General features: G+C 41.7%; 1 protein-coding gene across 1 annotated transcript; it reads right to left on the bottom strand.

Moving 5' to 3' along the window:
* Window positions 1-22: 22 nt before the first annotated feature.
* EFCAB14 (EF-hand calcium binding domain 14) lies at window positions 23-20,038 on the bottom strand. The gene is made up of 11 exons (XM_074876114.1): window positions 19,712-20,038; window positions 18,656-18,804; window positions 15,189-15,334; window positions 13,208-13,306; window positions 8,792-8,902; window positions 7,838-7,918; window positions 6,797-6,988; window positions 6,061-6,135; window positions 4,816-4,927; window positions 3,820-3,951; window positions 23-2,988 (listed from the first exon to the last, which is right to left on the bottom strand). The coding sequence occupies exons 1-11, from the start codon at window positions 19,885-19,887 to the stop codon at window positions 2,813-2,815; spliced, it is 1,449 nt and encodes a 482-aa protein (XP_074732215.1). The 5' UTR covers window positions 19,888-20,038; the 3' UTR covers window positions 23-2,812.
* Window positions 20,039-20,112: the final 74 nt, after the last annotated feature.

Raw genomic sequence — 20,112 nt, 5'->3', positions numbered from 1 at the left:
TGAAACGGCCGGAAGCGCACGCTCGAAATGAACTTTTATTGAGAGAAATTAAAAGCCGCGTTACATGATAAAAAAAAAAAGCGTGAAGTGCCGTAGCGCAAACCCGGCGGAGCAGAGGAGCACGATGCGCGGCCAGCACGGTACGGCGTCGCTCCCTGTAAAGGTCAGTCACTGACCTGAAAGATACACAGTGGTCCCTAACAGGGGTCACGCAAAACAACACAAATACAGCCTGAAATGAACCCACGAACCGCCCCTCTGGAAACCCCTACACAGGGGTCACCCAAAACGGCACAAATACAGCCTGAAAATGAGCCCAAGAGCTGCCCCCCTGGAAACCCGCAGTCTGTAGGCACGAGCTACAGCAGAATGCAGATCTGGACAAGTGTATTTGTTCTGCCTGTGGCTTTTATACGCCCTCTGCCATCTGCAGCGTGAATAAAAAGCTGGGGAAGGAAGCCTGGCAAGCCCCAGCGCCGGGGCTTTGGGAAGCATGCGGGATGGAGAGCAGCGGCCTGGCAGAGAACTCGCGGGGATGGGTGCTCCCAGCCTGCAGCACACCGCTACCGGCTACCCTAGGCCAAACAGAAGCGACCACTGAGCTCAGGGGGGATCGGATTCGTTAAACTGACAGCACAAGCCCATCCTACAACAGCAGTGACTACAGCAATTAGCGATCGACTATGCTCTTGACATGCAAATTAAGCAGTGCCAGTGGACAGCTGTGCCCCAGTGCCAGTCACTGACCAGCTCAGCTCCTGGGCCACAGGCAGAGGCCACGGGCAGCTGGGGCAGCACACGCTGTCTCTAGCTGACAGTTTCACTACTGCTGTTGAAGAGCCTTCTAGAAGTAAAGCAGACTGCAACAAAACAAAACACCAATAGATTCACATGGCAATACAATAATCCCTTAAATTTTAAGGTAAGTTAAATTCCATACAAATCAAACTTCCAAAAATATTTTGCAAACTCTGGCATATGGCTATGATACAGTATGTACAAATAAAATACCAGAATGGTTACATTTTATTGCTCTTTTTTTTTTTTTATTTGGTTAAGGAATTATACAGTAGCGTATAAAAGGGCATGGGAATCGGCAAGAAGCAAGTGGTGGCTTCTCATCCTCTCAAAAGCCAAGGTTGGTTGGTTTTGTTTTGTTTTTAAATACTGTGTTCTCAAACATCACATCAAAAGCATTTCTGTATTGAGTCACATCTGCATTACCCAAACAGGATAGAAGAGCAACAGTGAAAGCAGCCTAGGCAATGGGTAACAGGGTTCCATTTTGTATATTCCTTCACTACTTCATACTTCCAGAATACAACTATTCATAAAACATCCAGTCTAAAGTTATATATAAGTCAGTTATGAACAGACTTCCACATAAACTGATGTTTCAGTGAGGTGGGCAACTTGAATTCACTAATCATGCAGAAAACTCCCAACAAGATCAGTGATATCAGTGAGCTAAATCATTCAACTTGGCTGTGATCTAGCCTGCAAGAGAACCCCTTCTGCAAAAGCCATTTTCTACGTTCCAGAAGGTTATAAACACTGTGTTTAGATCCACTAGTATAACAAACCCTTAACTTCCTCCACAGTAAGGAAACCTCACTTATGAAGCATGTGTCAGTAGAAAACATCGACATGATTGCATACACCTACCCTGCTTTTTACATCCTTCTGTTGGCAAGAACACAAAAGGTAAAGGTACCAAGAAGTGATCACGTTCACATTAGTCAGGAAAGAGCCCACAAGTCTACTCTGGGCCTTCACCACCTGCTCGCACTCCTAGTGACGAGGAGCTTTACTCTGGACACTCCATCAGAGTGACCCAAACAACAGTGCATGGAAGAAACTGGCTGCACCAGCAACCCTGTTCCAAAGATCTCCAGTGACCTGTCAGCGAGACCATCAGCATGGCACTGACTGTACCCAAGGCATGAACTATTCAGGCGCTACTCAGCAGGTTGCATTGTAGACTTTTACCTCTTAAGCATCTGTTATTCAATACTTTCCTTTGTTTTTTAAAAAACAGATAGGCTTATCTCACAAAGTGTCATCTGGACGCAATACAGCAAAGCTAAAAGAATGCTGAAGTGAAAACCCAAGCACTTCGTAGGTAATTGCTCCTGTAGGCTCATGATATAAAAACACTTCCAACCCTTCCCTCTAAAAATAAATCCTGCTATAGTTGGGCATGATTTACCACTCCTGCCTTCCTCTGACTGAGTCCAAACTCATTCATGGATATACTTAGTCAAAATTAGAACTTTAGCTGAAGCTCTTAACCATGCCTTTTAGGCTCAGTCTCTCATTACAAACAGCTTACTACCAACACAGCCCCTGACACAAACTTCCCCTTAAATATGCATAATTTACTCTATCTCAAATATTTACAAGCAGAAGCAGCCTATCTTTACAAGACAGACTTCCTTCTGCTCTACATAAAGTGCAGCTCTCTAATTTAAGGCAAATTTCAGTGAAATATAAAACCATAGTTTTATTTTGGTATGTACACATTTTAAATTAAAAACAAGAATTCCTTGAAAAGGAAAGAATGAGAGGAAAATGTTTCCAAGTTTGGGAATTTTCTGGATTTTAACACAGTCCCAATATTATGTCCTATCGACATAAATTTGTAAATTTCTTCTCAATAAATGCAAATGAAATAAAGAGGTGACAATGTGTACAGTAATTTAGCTCCAAAGATCAGTAAAACGCTGGGAAAGTGCAGACATAGTTTTTCATGTCCCATAGTTTCCTTTAGCTACAGTAGCATCCATCATTATCACATATCTACATATATATCCTATACACCTAATGCTAATCTCAGTTCTTGTAATGAGTATTTCTCATCTCCATCTGTATCAAATTTCTTAAAGCTCTGTGACTCTTGGGCTGTAGAGCCAAGCAGCTTTTGAAGATCTTCATATGATAGTTTTCCATTAGCATCTTCAGTTGCTTTTTCAAACAGATTCTGAAGATCTGCAAAGAGAACAAGGATTGAAAAGTAGCTCCTTTAAATACACAGGAATATCCTATAAGCTGCTCTTCCAGTTTTACTGCACTAAATAAAGCATCCTCAAGTACGTAGTTTGCCTTCTGCATTGTTGCAAGCTGTCAGTAACAGTTTAGGAGAAAAAAAACCCATGAACATTTCTGGATTAAGTTACATTAAATCTGAGAAAAGTAATCCCTATTTCTGGCCACGACTAATAGCCCATTCTACAACCACTAACTGCATACAGATGCAGTTATCCTCCACAAAAGCAAGCTCTGAATGACTGTTGCTATACCAACAGCACAGATGATATAAAGGGAAAAGTGTCTATTCATTTCCTGATGCAAAGCATTGGCCTTTCAGTAGCTGGAGAGGCTGAACAGCAAGATCCAGGAACTATTCATTTGACCAGGCAGTGTTCTCTTAAAATAAAGAAGAAAAAAACCCCAAAACATACATACTCACACCCACTTCATTTTTCTTCAGCACCCGCATTCTGCCCTTGACTTCTCTCATAATCTCTGGGGCACTTGGTATAATACTTTGGCACTCAAAACAATTATAATTCACACTCTTGTTTAAATCCCAGTTTCTTTTCTTTACATACTGTTCTTTCATTTTAGGTTTTGGTTAGTTTTTTTAATTTTTTTTTTTTTTTTAAAAAAAAGCATGTAGTTCTCAAGCTTTTAAAATTGACCTTGCATCTCCCAGACCGCCCAGACATGCCACCATAATTCCAGTTATATTTACTGTCTCCTAAACATTTACATGAAATAGTCAGAAAAAGAAAAGGTCAGTCCACAAAGGACACATACCTTGGATGCTGGAAACTCCTGGTAAGGACAGATGTCTCAGCTGTCTGTTACTCTCTGTGTTGTCATCAGCTGTCCTTGAAGCCAGCCTTGAAAGGTCTGTGGGCATTGCTGTAGTACTCAGACTACTTTCAACTGTTACAAAACAATTTCTATTAGTCTTACTAATTCCACAGAATTACAGTTAGTAGAAACAAAAAAAAAAATCTGAAAAAACTAATTAATTTTCAGGTTGTTTTGCATCACAGATGCTGTATGCGATAAGAATGCTGCAAAACTGTTTCCGAATACAGCAGTGTTGTCTCTTTTTACCAGTAACTGGTAAAAAGAAGAGCAGAGAAAGAACTTATTGGACAGTTATACAGCTTTAATCTTTCATGCTGTATTAGGAGATGTGTATTTGTAAATCCCATACAAAGAATGACTGGGAAGTGCTTTCTACTTCCCAGTCTGAAAGTGCTGAAAAAACTTTATTAAGCAAATTACATCTGCCCACCCAGGATGTTTTCACCATGCCAATGCAGGTATCTACCTTCCCCAACAGCAAGGTCTAAACTTCCAAGTTGCTGCTTAGCACATTAACAAGCACAGTTCTGTTGTAATGAAATATTTCAGATCTGATCTTCAGCACTACCTGTATACAGCAAAAGTGCAGAACTGAGACAAGTCAGCAGAGATGCAGACCTTTCTTCTATGTTACACTTAGATTTTGAAAAAGCAAAAATAGATGTTACTGGGTATAAATTTCTACAGGTTAATCACAGTATGCCTTCAAATACAAGCTATTGATACATGTGGATCCTCCTATAGACATGGAAAGTCACCTTCAAACTTCTGTAGTCATATACAGTTTTCTATTTTAAAGCCATCAGTTTCCTACCACTTTAATCTTCACCAAAATCTTAAGGAACAATCTAAGTTATCCACCGTCATTAGTTATTCTTTGAATTACACAGGGAACCTTCCGGTTTATGGATTACTACCGTAAGACATTCTTACCATTCTTTGATGTCTCAATGGGTCTGTCATTTTCTGGCTTGCCTGTGAGAGCACTGATCAGCTGAAGCTTCTCTTTTAGTTTTGATACCTGAGAATCTCTAGTTTCTGTTTCCTGCATATGTAGAAAAAAAAAATTCTTAAGAAGCACCTCTTCAGTAAATGGAGAGGATTGGGAAAAGTACTTTTGAGTGAGACTTGGAGGTCTCCAGGCTGATCAAGTTTAAAATTATAAACAAGATTTTAAATTAAAAAGATGTAAGGAATAAATTCACATGGTCTGCAAGAAAACGGAGTCAGTACCTACCTGAAGAGTAGGCAACTATTTTGCAGACACCAATTTAAAAGAATCTAACATTTAATTTCTGTATTTCTTATATAAATGATCAAGACTCTGAAAAATCATCACATAAAACAGTCAAACATACTTGTAGTGAACATTAATTGAATTGCATAATCATTTGAAATGTTTGTCTGCAGTACTGACTACCTTAGTGCAGGAGTCACATACCTCTGTCAAAGTAAAAACACCACATTTTTTAATCTGGAGCTCCTTTGCTCTTTTTATGAGTCAGTTCCAGAAGATAGGTTGAGTTCACATCAATCCAATCCAAGCCTAGAACTGACCGTAGCCAGTTCAGTCACCTGCCTTCTTTCCAGAACATGGAAACTAACCTCAGCAGTGCCGCCTCTTATACCCAGCCCACAATTTGGCCATTCAGTCTGGTAAACTCACTCACAACCAGTCGTCAGATCCTTACTGAGAGGTGGCTTTCAGCAATTCCTAGACTCCACTAGTGCAAAGTTTCTCCAAGAAAGTTTTTAAAGCTGGATAAATGCTGCAACCCCATTTGCGATGTGAACCCACAAAAATTGAGCTAGCTTTGCTGAGAGCATTGCAGTGGGTGCTCCAATGAGCTGGCTGCCAGTCCCCTGTTCCACTGGACCATGGTCTGAACCTCCCAAGATTCTTTCAGCTGCAGGGAAGGCTATTACAGCACCTCTGCTACGTTACCCCATATGTAGTCAGAATGGCAAAACTTTAAACTATTGTAACTTTTCTCCCATCTTAACTGACTTCCTGTCCCCAGAATGGGGTAGATAAGATGTCCTACTCTGGACTTCTTTAAAAGAAACTTCATCAGATTAGCCTACTTGCAGATCTTTCCTCAATTAAGTCTCATTTAAAACATGATTATAAAGACAATGACATGCTCTACTAATCCAGTGTAATTTGGGTTTCTTTACCTTTGTTTCTTTATTTGAATGAGTTTCATTATCTAGTTGATCTTCATTTTCCACTTTTAGAGAGGTAGTTGCATCCTACAGGAAAAATGGAAGACAGCCAAGTTTATTCACGTGCTTATTATATTCTACAATTGAGTTTCTTTACTTCAAATTTGGCAGACATGAAGCAGGAAAAAGACAGGACAAATACATGCTAAAATAAACATGGAAGACAGTGGGTTATGTAATTTACCACAGCAACATCAGCATGTTCCTTATTGCTAAACATACAGAACACGTTCTCAGAGACTGGCCCCAGTATGGCATACAGAAGCACTGGAAGTATTTACAAACATAATTAGTTGGTTGGGTTTTTTTTTTTTAAACATCTAAGCACTGATGAACAATCCAGAGGCCCACCTAGCTCCTCAGTGGTCTTAACAGACCCATGCCAGAGTGCCTTCCTAAAACATAAAAAGGTTTGTGAATCCTGTCCCATTAAACAGTCACACAAGTTTTAAATGTCACAGTGCTTTGGACATTTTTCTGTAGATTCTGAAGGCTAGAAATAACCACTCTCAGAGATACTCTTATGTTGGTTATCTGTTCGGAAATATGGAATAAATTCCAGCCTTTAAAATGGTGTCCCAAGTTTCACTCTGACATTTTCTTTTGTTAGGTTAAGTTGTATCTGTAGTGTATAGCAAGTATTAAAACTACTAGCCTGAGTAGACACCCTTAGTCATCAAATACTCACCACATTGGTAGACAAGTTCTCTCTTTTGTCCAGATTATTCACAGCAAGGGGAGAGTTTTCTAACAGCATAACCCTCCGGCTAAGGTTACCAATGGCTGAATCCACATTTAGAAGATTTATGTCATTCAACTTTTGGTACACCACTACAGTATTGTTTAGCTCTTCCAAAGCTATATGCAGTGACTGGCTTTCCTGAAATACAAAACCAGCACATGTCAGTTTACTCAACCTCTGCAGCGCTCTTGCTATTAACAACATGGTGACTGACCCAGTTTAACTGGGCAGACTTCAGACTGGTTCTCTACTGACACTGCTGAAAACATCTAACTGGAAGCTTCCAGAAAGTTATTCCAGCTTTCAAAGTCTGAAACTGAGACTCTTCCTCAGGGCTAACCTCTTTGTTCCTAATGTAATCACTTCAGCTGTGCCAGCCAACACAGAAAGCCTATTCATCTAATTTTCCAGGGCAAGCTTAGTAACCACAACAACCATTTTTCCCAAGAAAGCATGTAGTAGGCATATTTATATACAAGATTCATTTTTCAGGAAGATATCAACTGTATTAAATGTAAATAAAAGCAGTGATTCCATTCCAACCCATTCAGCTAAACACGCACACCTTATCCTTTTTTTTTTTGTTGCTGAATCCCTGCTTTCCACACCTCATTACATTAAGGGTGACTCACTACATGCCACTCCCAAATTTGCTGATTGGCAAGTACCTGCCATAAAATCCATTCCATAAGAAGCCTTTAACTCATGTCCATTTACATGGGCAAAGTACACCTATAATTTGTTGGATATTGGTTTCAGTCTTTTTACTCTTCACCCAGTTAGAACACAAAAAAATACTGACTAGGATACTTTCCTGTTTGCACGTACACAGGAACAATTATCTTATATTTTGTTTTGAAGTATGCCATCTGTATTGTCTTGATAAAAGCCATACTTTTTTGTACATGACAGTACTGCAAAACACACAAAAAAGTTACATATCAGTGATACTTGTACCTATATTCCTTATGCAAGGGAGAAAAATACCTTTTTGCAATTTTCTGTCTGATTTCTCTCAGTCCTTGGCACAACAGTGGAGGGAAGTGAAGGTATCTGTTTTAATTCCTTCTAAGGAAAGAAGTAGAAAATTGTTACCAAATGCCTGTAAAAAAAAATACTAAGCTTCTAACAATTGGCAGGCTGTAGCTAAGAATGTTTTGCTACAATTATAGTCACTTGTGTCTGTTGTGCATGCAGTATTTTAACCAGGCTAATACAGAGTTTTCTTTAAAACACATAAGGTCCAAATTTATTTTAATTAAACCCTCCTAATTAGCTCTTCTCCCTTTAACGAAGTATTATGATACACTTTTCACTGCTACCATACATACTGCCATATCGGCAATGTTTTTGTAGCACCCACTGACTAAATCAAGTTTTATAGTGTGTCTAATTTAGATATTATCTGCAAGTATTCTTATTAAAGTAATGCTGTATTGCAGTTTAGCCGAAAAGCTTTAATTATTGGCTCAGTTTGTTAACGCCAAGTGTGAGGTTAGTATAAATACAGAGAGTAGGTTCTGGTAAAGTTGGTCAATAATTTCATCCTTATACACATCCTTAATTCAACCAACAACCTTTATCTCAACACTTCCAGCATCCCCAATCCTAAAACAGTGCAGAGAGTTACCACAAGCAGTACCCTGAATCACACAGAAGCAGAGATTCCCAAGGTTCCACATCTGTGTAGTAGGAAGCAAAAAATCTGCAGGGTAAGTGTAGTAGGGACCAAAAATTCTGGCTCCAGAGAAATACATACTCGGTACCATATAGGAGATGCCACACAGGGATTAGAAGATTAGAGTATTAATGTACCAACCAGCACCTACTGAAACTTCAGAAGTATTTTGAAGGCATAAGGCAGAACTCCACACAGTTCTTAAACTTGGCTTCATAAATGTAACCGTTAAAATGCAGTGTTAAATCAGTACATTTTCTTACCACATCATTCTGGAGTATTTCTATGGATTTCTTGTATTCTTCAATAGCTGTCTGTATATTTTCAACATCATGAGAAACACTCGTAAGCGTGCTACCGATGTTCGCTACAGTCTGGAATAAAGAACATGACAAAAAAATCTCAGCCTTCCTCAAGCTGCACTGTCCCAAAGTTTCAACCTGCTAAACAATGTTTTCTTAGTGAAACTGCAGGCAGACTGCCACAAAAATATGCATGTGAATTTGAAGTATTTGGGACTTTATTTGCAGACAAAACTGTAAATTATACCCATCACATCTCCAGGCCAATAAAGACACACTCTACACCATGAGAGCTTAAGCTAAATAACCACAATTACAGGTTTGCTACTCTCACTCCTAAAACAATACAAATGTTCTGGCATTAATTAAAAAAAATCCTGATATTAAGACATCTTACCTCCTCTCTACATGGAGTATTTTTATTGAATACAAGGATGTTGACATCACCGATTTATCCTGCCTTAATTGTCTTTCAGACACATCATACACTGAAAAAAATCAGTCTGCCAGAAGTTGCAGATTAGATTTTCAGGCAAGGACTGCCTTTTTTAAAATGAAAGAATAGCTCTGAAGTATCAGGAAAGCCGCTGTGAATTCTGTGGGTACAGTCAGTGTGCTCTGACAGCTGCCTTTGCTTCTGACGACTCCTGTCTCATCTTTCCCTTGCCTTCACCTATGTGAACTCCCCCTACTTCTCCCCAGCTCTAACTTTAGAAAGTAACTATTCTGTAAAGCTGTACTGGTGTTCTAGCAGCTGACAGCATTGCACATAGAGTCAGATTGTCAGCTAGGATATCTGCAAACTAGTGGAAGTTACAGTAGCAGGACAGAGCATGCCCCTATGCTTCTTATTCCATTTTTAATACTTTCTTCAATCATTAAAACAAACAGAACCCATTTTAAAATCCCCTTTTCCTATGACTGTTATGCTCATAAGCTCTTAAGGCACTGAAGCGAGCCTCTAGCTACCCAGACTACATGCAAACAATATCCACCCAAATCTTCCTCCAGCTCTTAATTTTGCAAGTCTGAACACAGGTCCAGGAGACAACCTCTCCACCCTGGAGGACCTTAGGACACCTTTAGCACCTTTCATCAGTCTGAACAAAAGCCGCTGTCCAAGAGGAACTCCCTCAATAATCCTTCAGGACTCTAACACCAGCAGGCAGCTCCCCATTTTCAGGAACAATACCTGCAGGGAAAAAGGCTTAAGAAAACCAAAATCCTATTCTGAGAATAGCAGCCTTTTCACAGAATCACTTAGGTTGGAAGGGACCTTTAAGATCATTGAGTCCAACCATTAACACTGCCAAGTCCACCACTAAACCATGTCCTTAAGCACCTCATCTACACGTCTTTTAAATTCCTCCATGGGTATTTAAAATGCTGCTTCCCTGGGCAGCCTGTTCCAATGCTTGACAACACTTTCTGTGAAGAAATTTTTCTTAATATCCAATGTAAACCTCCCCTGGCACAACTTGAGGCCATTTCCTCTTGTCCTATCACTTGTTATCTGGGAGAAGAGACCAACAACCACCTCACTACAACCTCCTTTCAGGTAGTTGTAGAGAGCGATAAGGTCTCCCCTCAGCCTTCTCCAGACTAAACAGCCCCAGTTCCCTCAGCTGCTCCTCACAAGACTTGTTCTCTAGACCCTTCACCAGCTTCGTTGCTCTTCTTTGGACACGCTCCAGCACCTCAATGTCTTTCTTGTAGCGAGGGGCCCAAAACTGAACACAGTATTCAAGGTGTGGCTTCACCAGTGCTGAGTACAGGGGGACAATCACTTCCCTAGTCCTGCTGGCCACACTATCGCTGATACAAGCCACAACGCTATTGGTCACCTTGGCCACCCGGGCACACTGCTGGCTCATATTCAGTTCACTGTCAGCCAACACAACCCCAGGTCCTTTTTCACCAGGCAGCTTTCCAGTCACTTTTCCCCAACCCTGTAGCATTGTATGGGGTTGTTGCGACCAAAGTGCAGGACCCAGCACAGAGCCTTGTTGAACCTCATACAACTGGTCTCGGCCCATCAATCCAGCTTGTCCAGATCCCTCTGTAGAGCCTTCCTACGCTCAAGCAGCTAAACCTTCCCACCCAACTTGGTGTCATCTGCAAACTCACTGAGGTTGCACTCAATCTCCTCATCCAGATCATTGATAAAGATATTAAAGAGAACTGGTCCCAACACTGAGCCCTGGGGAACACCACTTGTGACTGGCCACCAACTGAATTTAACTCCCTTCACCACAACTCTTTGGGCCCAGCCACACAGCCAGTTTTTTTACCCATAGAATACTACACCCATACAAGCCATGAGCAAACAGCTTCTCCAGGAGAGTACTGTGAGAAATAGTGTCAAAGGCTTTACTAAAGTCTAGGTAGACAACATCCACAGCCTTTCCCTCATCGACTAAGTGGGTCACCTTGTCATAGAAGGAGATCAGGTTAGTCAAGCAGGACCTGCCTTTCATAAACCCATGCTGACTGGGCCTGATCACCTGGTTGTCCTGTATGTGCCACGTGACAGCACTCAAGATGATCTGCTCTATAACCTTCCCTGGCACCAAGGTCAGAGTGACAGGCCTGTAGCTCCCCTGATCCTCCTTTCAGCCCTTCTTGTAGATGGGTGTCACATTTGCTAACCTCCAGTCAACTGGGACCTCCCCAGTTAGCCAGGACTGCTGATAGATGATTTCTCCCAGGAATGGCAGGCAATTCCAAAGACAGCTGGATGCAATGGACAGTTGAGCAGGAGATTTTTCACCAGGGCTATCAAAAGCCAGGCTACCCACCTACACCCACTGAAGTTCTCCTGTATGACAGGAGGCAGTGCAGCACGCACACAGAGGTCAAAAAAAAGTCCAGGTCTTGAAACCTGTCACTCTTCATTAACACGTACTTACAAACTATTAAAACTATTGTATTTAAACCTCCGAATAGTTCTTCTACACTCAACACCTCACACTATATCTCCTGGAAGGATTTCAGCTCTGTTTTTATTACATCAACCTTTCAAAACATAAATGCAAACAAGATAGCATCAAGAGAGCACTGGAAACAGATGTCACAACTAACACCTTAGACTTAACAGCAGAGACTGGCAAAAACTCAAAAATTCCCAAGATATTTGATTTTCACAAAGTATGACCAAGGGTGGATTTATTTCAACAAGAAAAACCCCTGCTGTTCAGCAGATCTCTGCAAGCTGAAACCTGTTGGCCCTAACACTTTGTCCTGACTGTACCAAAGGCAGCAAGATGACAACAAGGTTTCTCTATACTATATATATAAAAAAAAAAAAATAGTTGTAGGTTCCAGACTAGGTACTGCCTTAAGAATTACTTCTGATATGACACAGTGAAAATCCAGCATGCTCATAACAGCAAATTAGAAGCTTAGGAAATAGCTTTGTACTCCTCCCAGAAAAAGAAATCCTAGCAGCCTGATCAGCCAAACCGCACTAATTGCTTTGCATATGACTAGCTTGTTGATTATACATTAATTTTGTAGGGATAGAAGATGAGAAGTGGAAACCCATAAAAGCCATAAAGACTGGACTGACATTAGGTGTTAGCCCAATATAAACATTTATCACTAAATAAAACAGAACTGCATGGAAGAGCCAGGAAGTTTCAACAAGCCATTCTTTTTCCCAAAATAAACAGAACAGTTCTTCAGTAAAGAATGCTCAGCTAAGACATACAGTAAGACACTGTATTAACAGAAGTCACTTCAGATGTCAGCTTGTGTCCCCAGTAGGGCCCATCTTTCAAGGGATTGTCAGAAAACCATCCCAGTACAATTCATCTTTTGCTGTGTGTGTACTGAACACCAAGAAAGCTCCCATGCTAATGTTCCAGGCCCACTGTCCCAAGTTAGACCCCCACCCACCTCAAGACTGTAAATGCAAAGCCAGATGTAGAACTATATGCTGCTGAAGATGAGGAAGTTTTCCAGAAAGCAATCCATTTTCTCTTCCAATTAAAAAAGCTAAACAAACCACCTATTTGCAAGCAGAGTTGTAAAACTGCAGACAAGACTTTTTGCAAGTGCCTTAAATGATATTAAGATTAGCAACCTGAAGGAAAGCAACCAGAAAGATCAGCTCCAAGCTGAAGTGACAACATAATACAAACAAATGCATCTCCATAAGAAACAAGAAGAAACAAGGCCTTCACATTTTCTACCTGCCATACATTATCGTAAGACCATACAATATCAAGTATTTGAAGTCCAATTTAAAAACAAGAGAAGCAAATATTCCTCACATGTAATTCAGGTAACTCCTGTTGTCACTGCTGTCCCCAGGAGCCCAGCTGCAGCTTAGTACCACAGATCACATTTAGCAACAGCAACATTTATAGTACTTGCCTTCTGAAGTTTCTCTACTGTGAGAGGAAGAGAAATCAGATCAGAAGCAGACTTTATGTTATTTTTGAGATGATTTACTGTTGAGGTCAATAGTGATATCTAAAAACAAAGAGGAATATTTAGAATTAGTCAACATAATATTGATTCTGACCTTTGGCAGTACTAATGACTTAATTTGTAACACTAAAACATAAGGCAAGACAAAATTATATATGTACACACACAACACACCCCCATCTAGGTCAGAAGTCCTTCCTAGGCTACATTAAAAATATTCTGCCTCTTGCAACAGAAGCAAGATTTTTTTAAAACTGAATGAAAGACATAGAAGCCTCCTCTTTTCAATAAGGTACCCTCTGCCCATTTTACATTCATCCCCTTAGAGAGAGGCTGTTGACCAAGAAAGATTTAAAAAAATTGTGCAACAAACCCTTACATGGAGGAAACAATCATCCACTTCTGTATTTAGCAATCAAACTTGCCTGGCAAAACCCAGAAAAGCCATGCAACTCCTCTAGCTGAGTGATGGGCAAAGAACTTGCACTTACCACCCGAACCTTCTGCCACAGAAGTGAAACAGTGACAACCTAAACGCAGCAGGTTAGCTCAATTTTCTGTTAACTGTTTAACCCAGGCAGCAAATTATTCAATGAGTCTTCAAGATTACTTACTCATTCCAACTGAGAGGCTGTCAAATAAACTAACTACATGCTAGCCATTAATTGCTAACACTATCACTTTAAGACCAATTTGTAGCCATTAGTCATCAAAAATAATTTCTTCTCACATTTGACAACACAGAAGTAGAGCAGATAAAGCCTACTTTCTTCTGCTTTAAAAAAAAAAAGTTGTTTCGCAAGCTGAGGAAATGGGCAAGGTCCTAATTTTACATTACGCCAATGATGATCAGCTGGCATGCAGAGCCTCTGGTTCCACAGCTGTGAATACTGGCTGAAGTAATTCCCAGGCAGCACATCCCAACAATTCATGGAAAAACAGTAATTAAATTTTGATCCCCAGAAGAGCTAGCTCAGATTGTAACCAGTCTCTGAAGTAACTTGAGGGCCTGCAAGAACCATGTGCAAGTATCTTTAACATGCAGGTGCAGATGATAGCATTTTAAGAGTCCAATGAAGCACTTAAATATCTGTGGGTAATGCATATTGACAGATGCCAAAGAAAGCAAGTCAAATTTTCAAATATATTTATATGCCCCATTAAGCACTTTACCACTGCATGGGACTGAAAAAAACCCAGTCTGAGCAGGCACCTCAGTATTCTTAAAAATTAAACCCAAAGCACCAGTGTCAGGGAGGGTTCCATACCCACACCTCTTGATACCACTAACTGTGAGCAGCTCTGAACTTTTACCCTCCAAGGCAAGAATTTCAGTAACAGCCTTGCTGGATGCATTGTTTGAAGCGTGAGTTAATACAGCAGCTGAGGAAACAGCTTTCTGTTAAGTGGCTTAGTTCTAGCCACAAACAGAGCTAAGACTTACACTGGCTCAGATTCTGGGTGTGTATTAGCAGATTCTATATTCACGAGACACCAGTACTTCATTTGTAGCAACGTGAACTTGCACTGATATGGGTAACTCCTTTCCACGCTTATGAAACATTTGCGGACACTCCCAGAAATTTGCAATGTCAAATCTCTCATTATAATTATCACAAGTGTCTGGCAGGAAAATTAAAAACTGCACGGTTCTCAGGTTCTTCGAAGTTCTGCCCGAAGTCTTTCCACCAGTTGTGTAACTTCTCTTTGCGATCAGTCTCCAGTCCAACTGGATGCTGAAACTTTTTTTGCTTGTTTAATAATGAGGCTCATACTTCATTTTAACTTTTATTTTTAAAGTGTAGCATATGGTCACAAAAGTCCTTAGATAAAAGCTCAGCCCTGCATTTGAAATTAATTCCTGTAAAAATAAAACTTGGGAGTATTTCATTATTTTTCAAAACCAAGCACTGATCCCTCTCACCTGTTTGTTGATCTCTGTGATATTTATCCAAATTTTATTTAGCCCCAGTTCTCCAGTCTCAATTTGCTCTAGTTGCTTTTGCTTCTGCACCAAATCTTCATTCAGTTTAGGAATTTCTTGGAATGATGTTTTTTGATTAGATTCCACTAAAAAAAGTGAAAAAAATAATTTGCTTTTAAAAAACCCCCAAAAGTCCAGGTAAACGAGGTTGAAAGGCAGAAAACAAGTTACAAGCAGCAACATCTACATCAGTGAAAGAAGGCAATAACAGTTTCTACATATGGGTTTATTGCCAATTCAGAATTAAGTGTTTGTTCAGAATAATAGCTCTTTTTTTCTAAGAGTATGAACATCTGCAGAGAACCCAGAGGGATCATACTAAATTTAACACTCTGCGATAGTACGGTCATTCTGGCAAGCCTCAGCACGTCTTTATTTAGTGCAGTTATTTTGCATTACTTTCAGGGAGGAGCATGAAATAGTAATGGGAGTGTGAATAAGAACTGCCAACAGTACCAGGGCAAAGGAGGCACATGAAATGAACCTCAGTGCCCTTTTCAAGCTTGCAAAGGGGCAATTGACAATGAAGTGAATTCCAAAGAGATTAACGTGATTACAGTTGTTCCGTGTGACAGAAAGACAACTGGAAAAAATGTATAAGCTTACACAGTAACGTCTGTTGGTAAACAAATAAGGAAACAAGGTCCTTGGGAAGTAAAGTCAGTTATTACTGCAATTAATACTACAGCAAGGGGGAAACACACAGCTCAAACCAATGCAAGTGAGCCTCAGAAATGCAGCTCTTCAGGTCTGCAGTGACTAAGCTGTTTAGCCGCAAGCACTATTAGGCAATCCTAAATCCCTAGGTCTGGGGAACAAATAAGCAAAGGTTTTGAGATGGAGCTGACAGAGTTCTCCAAAACATACACCTCCACCTTGTAAGGCAGCACTGGAATGCTCCACAACAAACCACCATCGTTCAGACCAGACTGCCAAGAGCAGTGGGACCTATGTGGTACGTAGCTGGCAGCTCCCAGAACAAATTTCCATGTGTGACCCATCTGGTCAAAAGGGGAAGCCTTCTGGAGTGCTTCATGTCTGTGGAGTGGATGCCTACAACTGGAAAGTCGTGCATCTTCAAAAACCCACTTCACTTATCTTGAAACAAGTCCTAAAAGTCACTTCTAGGTACAGAGTAATCTACATGGATCACCCAAGATCTGAATAACACTTTTGGTTAAGTAAGACCTTGAAAGATGTATTTTAGCCAAAACAGGCTGAGAGCTAATTGTGCATTTGACACAAGCAGTTCACACTGAATCTGATGTTTCAGAGGCTCTTGTAGAGAAATTATTTTCTGTTTTGCTGCTCTCACTGTGTACAGTGAGACTCCACTTAAGAGTTTCTTGCAGTGCTAGGAAGGTTAAGTACTACATGCATTCTTAGCATCATTACTAACAACTGAAGGGAAACACCACAATGATTTCCCCCTATCCTAAACATACTAGATGCAAAGATGTCTTATTAAAAAGCATTCATGCCATACTCAGTTTGTTCAAAAGATGGCAGAATATTAACAAATACTACCACAAGAATCTGCTCTTATGGGGAAAAAATCTGGATGAAGACTCAGAGAAGGAAGGTTCTTTTCCCAAACTTGTTGTAGGACAGACTGATCCTGTGCCTTTGTTTCTCCATCCACCCACACATCTCACCAAAGCACAGTGTTACCTTTCAGAACCAGGTTATTCTTGCTGTCTGGTTTTTTGTTGCTGTTGTTTTTAACGCTGTACCTCATTATGAGTCTCCCATCCAGCAACTAGGCATGCTCTTACAGTGGCAAGGACATCTGAGACTATTTTATCACTAGACAAAGTATTAAATGCACAGCTTTTCTACCAGAGCTATTCAGGAAAAAACAAGCACATCTGTAAGTCTGACAGTAAGCACAGAGAGAGCAACTGCTTTAACAAAGAGGTCTATGTAGAACAGGAACGATGAAACTTAACTACACCAAAGCCAACAAATGTTGTCATCGTGCAAAACTTTTACTACCAGTACATACTTGAAGGAGACCAGTCCAAGAGCAGCTTCTGGGCAGCCAGCTTACCCAGAACACAGAAACAGCTACTGCAGAGCTGCCCAGTACCCTCACAGCCACAAAGCAGCACCTGCAACCAAAGGTATCCTCCGTAACTGGTGGAAATCAGTTACGGCTAACTTTCAGAGTTCAGTATCAGTTAATATAAAAGCACATCTATCAGCAACACTTCTTCTCACTCCCAGCCAGCCAGGAGGTTCCACTTCGACCAACAACTCCCCACCTCACAGCAGAATTACACATTTGAACAGGAAGCCCTAAACACCAACAGCAAATAATTTCTACACACATTTCCTCAATAACTCTTTCACCACAAGCAAATCAAGCCCTTTGCTTACCTCCAGCCCTAGCAGTCTCCTAATCTTTTAACTGATTTCATCAGCCTTATTTTTAAGGTCATCTTCATGGCCTGGGCACAAAAATTCTAAGATTAAGACCAAAGCTATGGGACAGCTGCGCTCCTCAAGCAAAACGTGACTACCTAGCCTTTCTGAAGCAGCTAGAGACCATCTGAATGCTCAAGCTTCACTCTCTTCTGCTCCATTCACACAGCTCCTCAGCTTATCCTTTTTCAATACATCGCATTTTAAATACTACTAAATAAGGCACCAAAACATATCTTGTGTCCAGAGGTGAGGTATAGAGAACCGAGAGTGTACGTTACATGCAAATCTCACCATTTGTTACACCTCAGCACTACAGAAGTTGTAATACTGAAATCTTAACATGGACAGAGACAACCCAAGACCTACAAGCAAAATGCTTCACATAAACTCCGTACCTCAAAGTACTAAACATAACGTAACTCCACACCATACGCAACACAACATAAAAGTTGAAGAAAAAGGTCAATGCAAGCAAGATAAACATTCAGAAGATACAAAGAAAAAACATAATACCAAAGCCATGTTCAAATTGGAGTAACACCATAGCAAGCATTAGAGGTTTTTAAAAGAGCTCAAGACAAGAACATTGTTTTCCTTTAATTTTTTTTAAGGGATGAATCAAAATCCCCTAGATTGCTTTTACAGGGTTGATCAGAACTTTTTATTTTTAAATAGTAGCTTCCTTTGGAAAAGAGCACTCTCAAGACTGAAGTCAGGAATTTCAGAAATGTATGTACAAGTAACTACAGGCCCACCTAGTCCAGTGTCCCTGCTCCTCAGAAGATACAGAGCAGGCAAGAATATATAACATTTGCCTTAGATCTGTCCAGCCTCCAAGTGTTTTTGGCTCAGAGGGCTCCTCAACTCAGGGGCAGTTTGTCTACTCGGTACCTTCAGACTTTGAAGAAGCAGGTAGGCAACTAAAGCTCTTCATACTGCCCAAAGCAAATGTGAAATACCATCATTACATTTATACTTACTAGTTCGAAACTTCTCCTTTATTGCATCCAGATCCTCCTTAAGAGCCACCTGCATCCACACTAAGCCAACACACGCTACCACACAAGCGGCAAGAATGACAAACGCGCATAATGGGTAACAGAACTTGCAGCATCGTAGATAGTCGCCTCTAAATAAAACAAAATAACAGACTGTGAACATTCAACAGTACCTAGAAAAGTTTTATTTTAAATGTTGCTCTATCAAAGTAAGGGAAGTGCTAGAACAGCACGTTTTGGCTGACAAGAGCTAATGAAGAGCTTTTCCAAGAATAAATAAGCCTATACGGTGAGATCAGGGCTATTACTCTGTTCAGTTTATTCTCAGGAGGTACATCTAGCATATTTAAGAGCAGCTGTCAGGTTTCCCTTACTCCCCTTTCCCTCTGCTCACATAAACTTATGTTCAGAACATCTGCTTGATAGCTTGGAAGGCAGGCTTCAGGAAAGGGTATTACCATAATGTTATGACAAGTACTCTAGATTATCCTAAACTGCAAAAGCTTAAGTTTCTCTGCGACGTGCCTACTTTTAGTTATTCTTAGAGGTCCATTAATAACGCTGTTACTTAACTGAAAAGTTTATTTATTGGCAAAAGAACATCGTGTCCACGAGGAAACCAGCCCTGCGTCAGCTGGCAGATACAGGATTGTGCCATGCTGAGCACACACGGATAACTGCGCCCAACGCTTCAAGCAACTGCCCCCAAACCACTCAAGCACTTCACTTGTAGTGAGCGTAAAACAGAAAAACCAAGAAAAAAGCCAGAAAATGGTTTATACCTACTTTCACCCCCAGCCAGGCGACCTGTTGGGCCAGACACACTCAGGGCAGCCCCAGATCTTTCCTGACAGCCCCCAGCGCCCCACACCCCGCCCGCAACCGCGAAGCTGCCCCGCTGACGGCAACGCAGCCGTCTCCAGCTCCCCGCCGGAGACCAGCGCCGAGGCGAGGGGCTCCCGCCGCGGCGGGGCCGGGGCCTGGGCCCCAAGCGGGTAGGACCGGGCCTGGGACGCAGCGACAACCCCGGGGACTCACTTGCCGCAGCGGCCCCGCGTCCCCGCGAACTCGTCCTCCTCGGAGCTGGACTCGGAGTCGGAGGCGGGCGGCTCGGTACGCAGCAGCCGGTGGCCCGAGCCCTTCTTGGCGGGCTTCTTCCTGCGGCCGTCGGCGGCCAGGCCGATGAGGGCGTTCAGCTCCTTCCGCTTCTTCATCCTCTTGTGGGGCGGCAGCGGCGGCGCGGCCGGCGGCTGGCTTCCGCCTCCCTCCTCCTCCTCCGCCGCCGCGGCGGCCGCCGCCGCCAGCGCGCCTCGGCTCGCCAGCCTGCAGCCCGGCCGCGGCTACAGGCGCTCCGCGGGGCCGCGGCCGTTGCTCCCCCGCCGGCCCCGCGGCGGCACGCCCGGCCCCGCCGCTACCGCCGCCCGCCCCGCCCGCGCCAT

The sequence above is a fragment of the Strix uralensis genome, chromosome 8 (assembly GCF_047716275.1).
Source record: "Strix uralensis isolate ZFMK-TIS-50842 chromosome 8, bStrUra1, whole genome shotgun sequence".
NCBI lineage: Eukaryota > Metazoa > Chordata > Aves > Strigiformes > Strigidae > Strix > Strix uralensis.
This window is presented reverse-complemented; position numbering and strand designations above follow the sequence as displayed.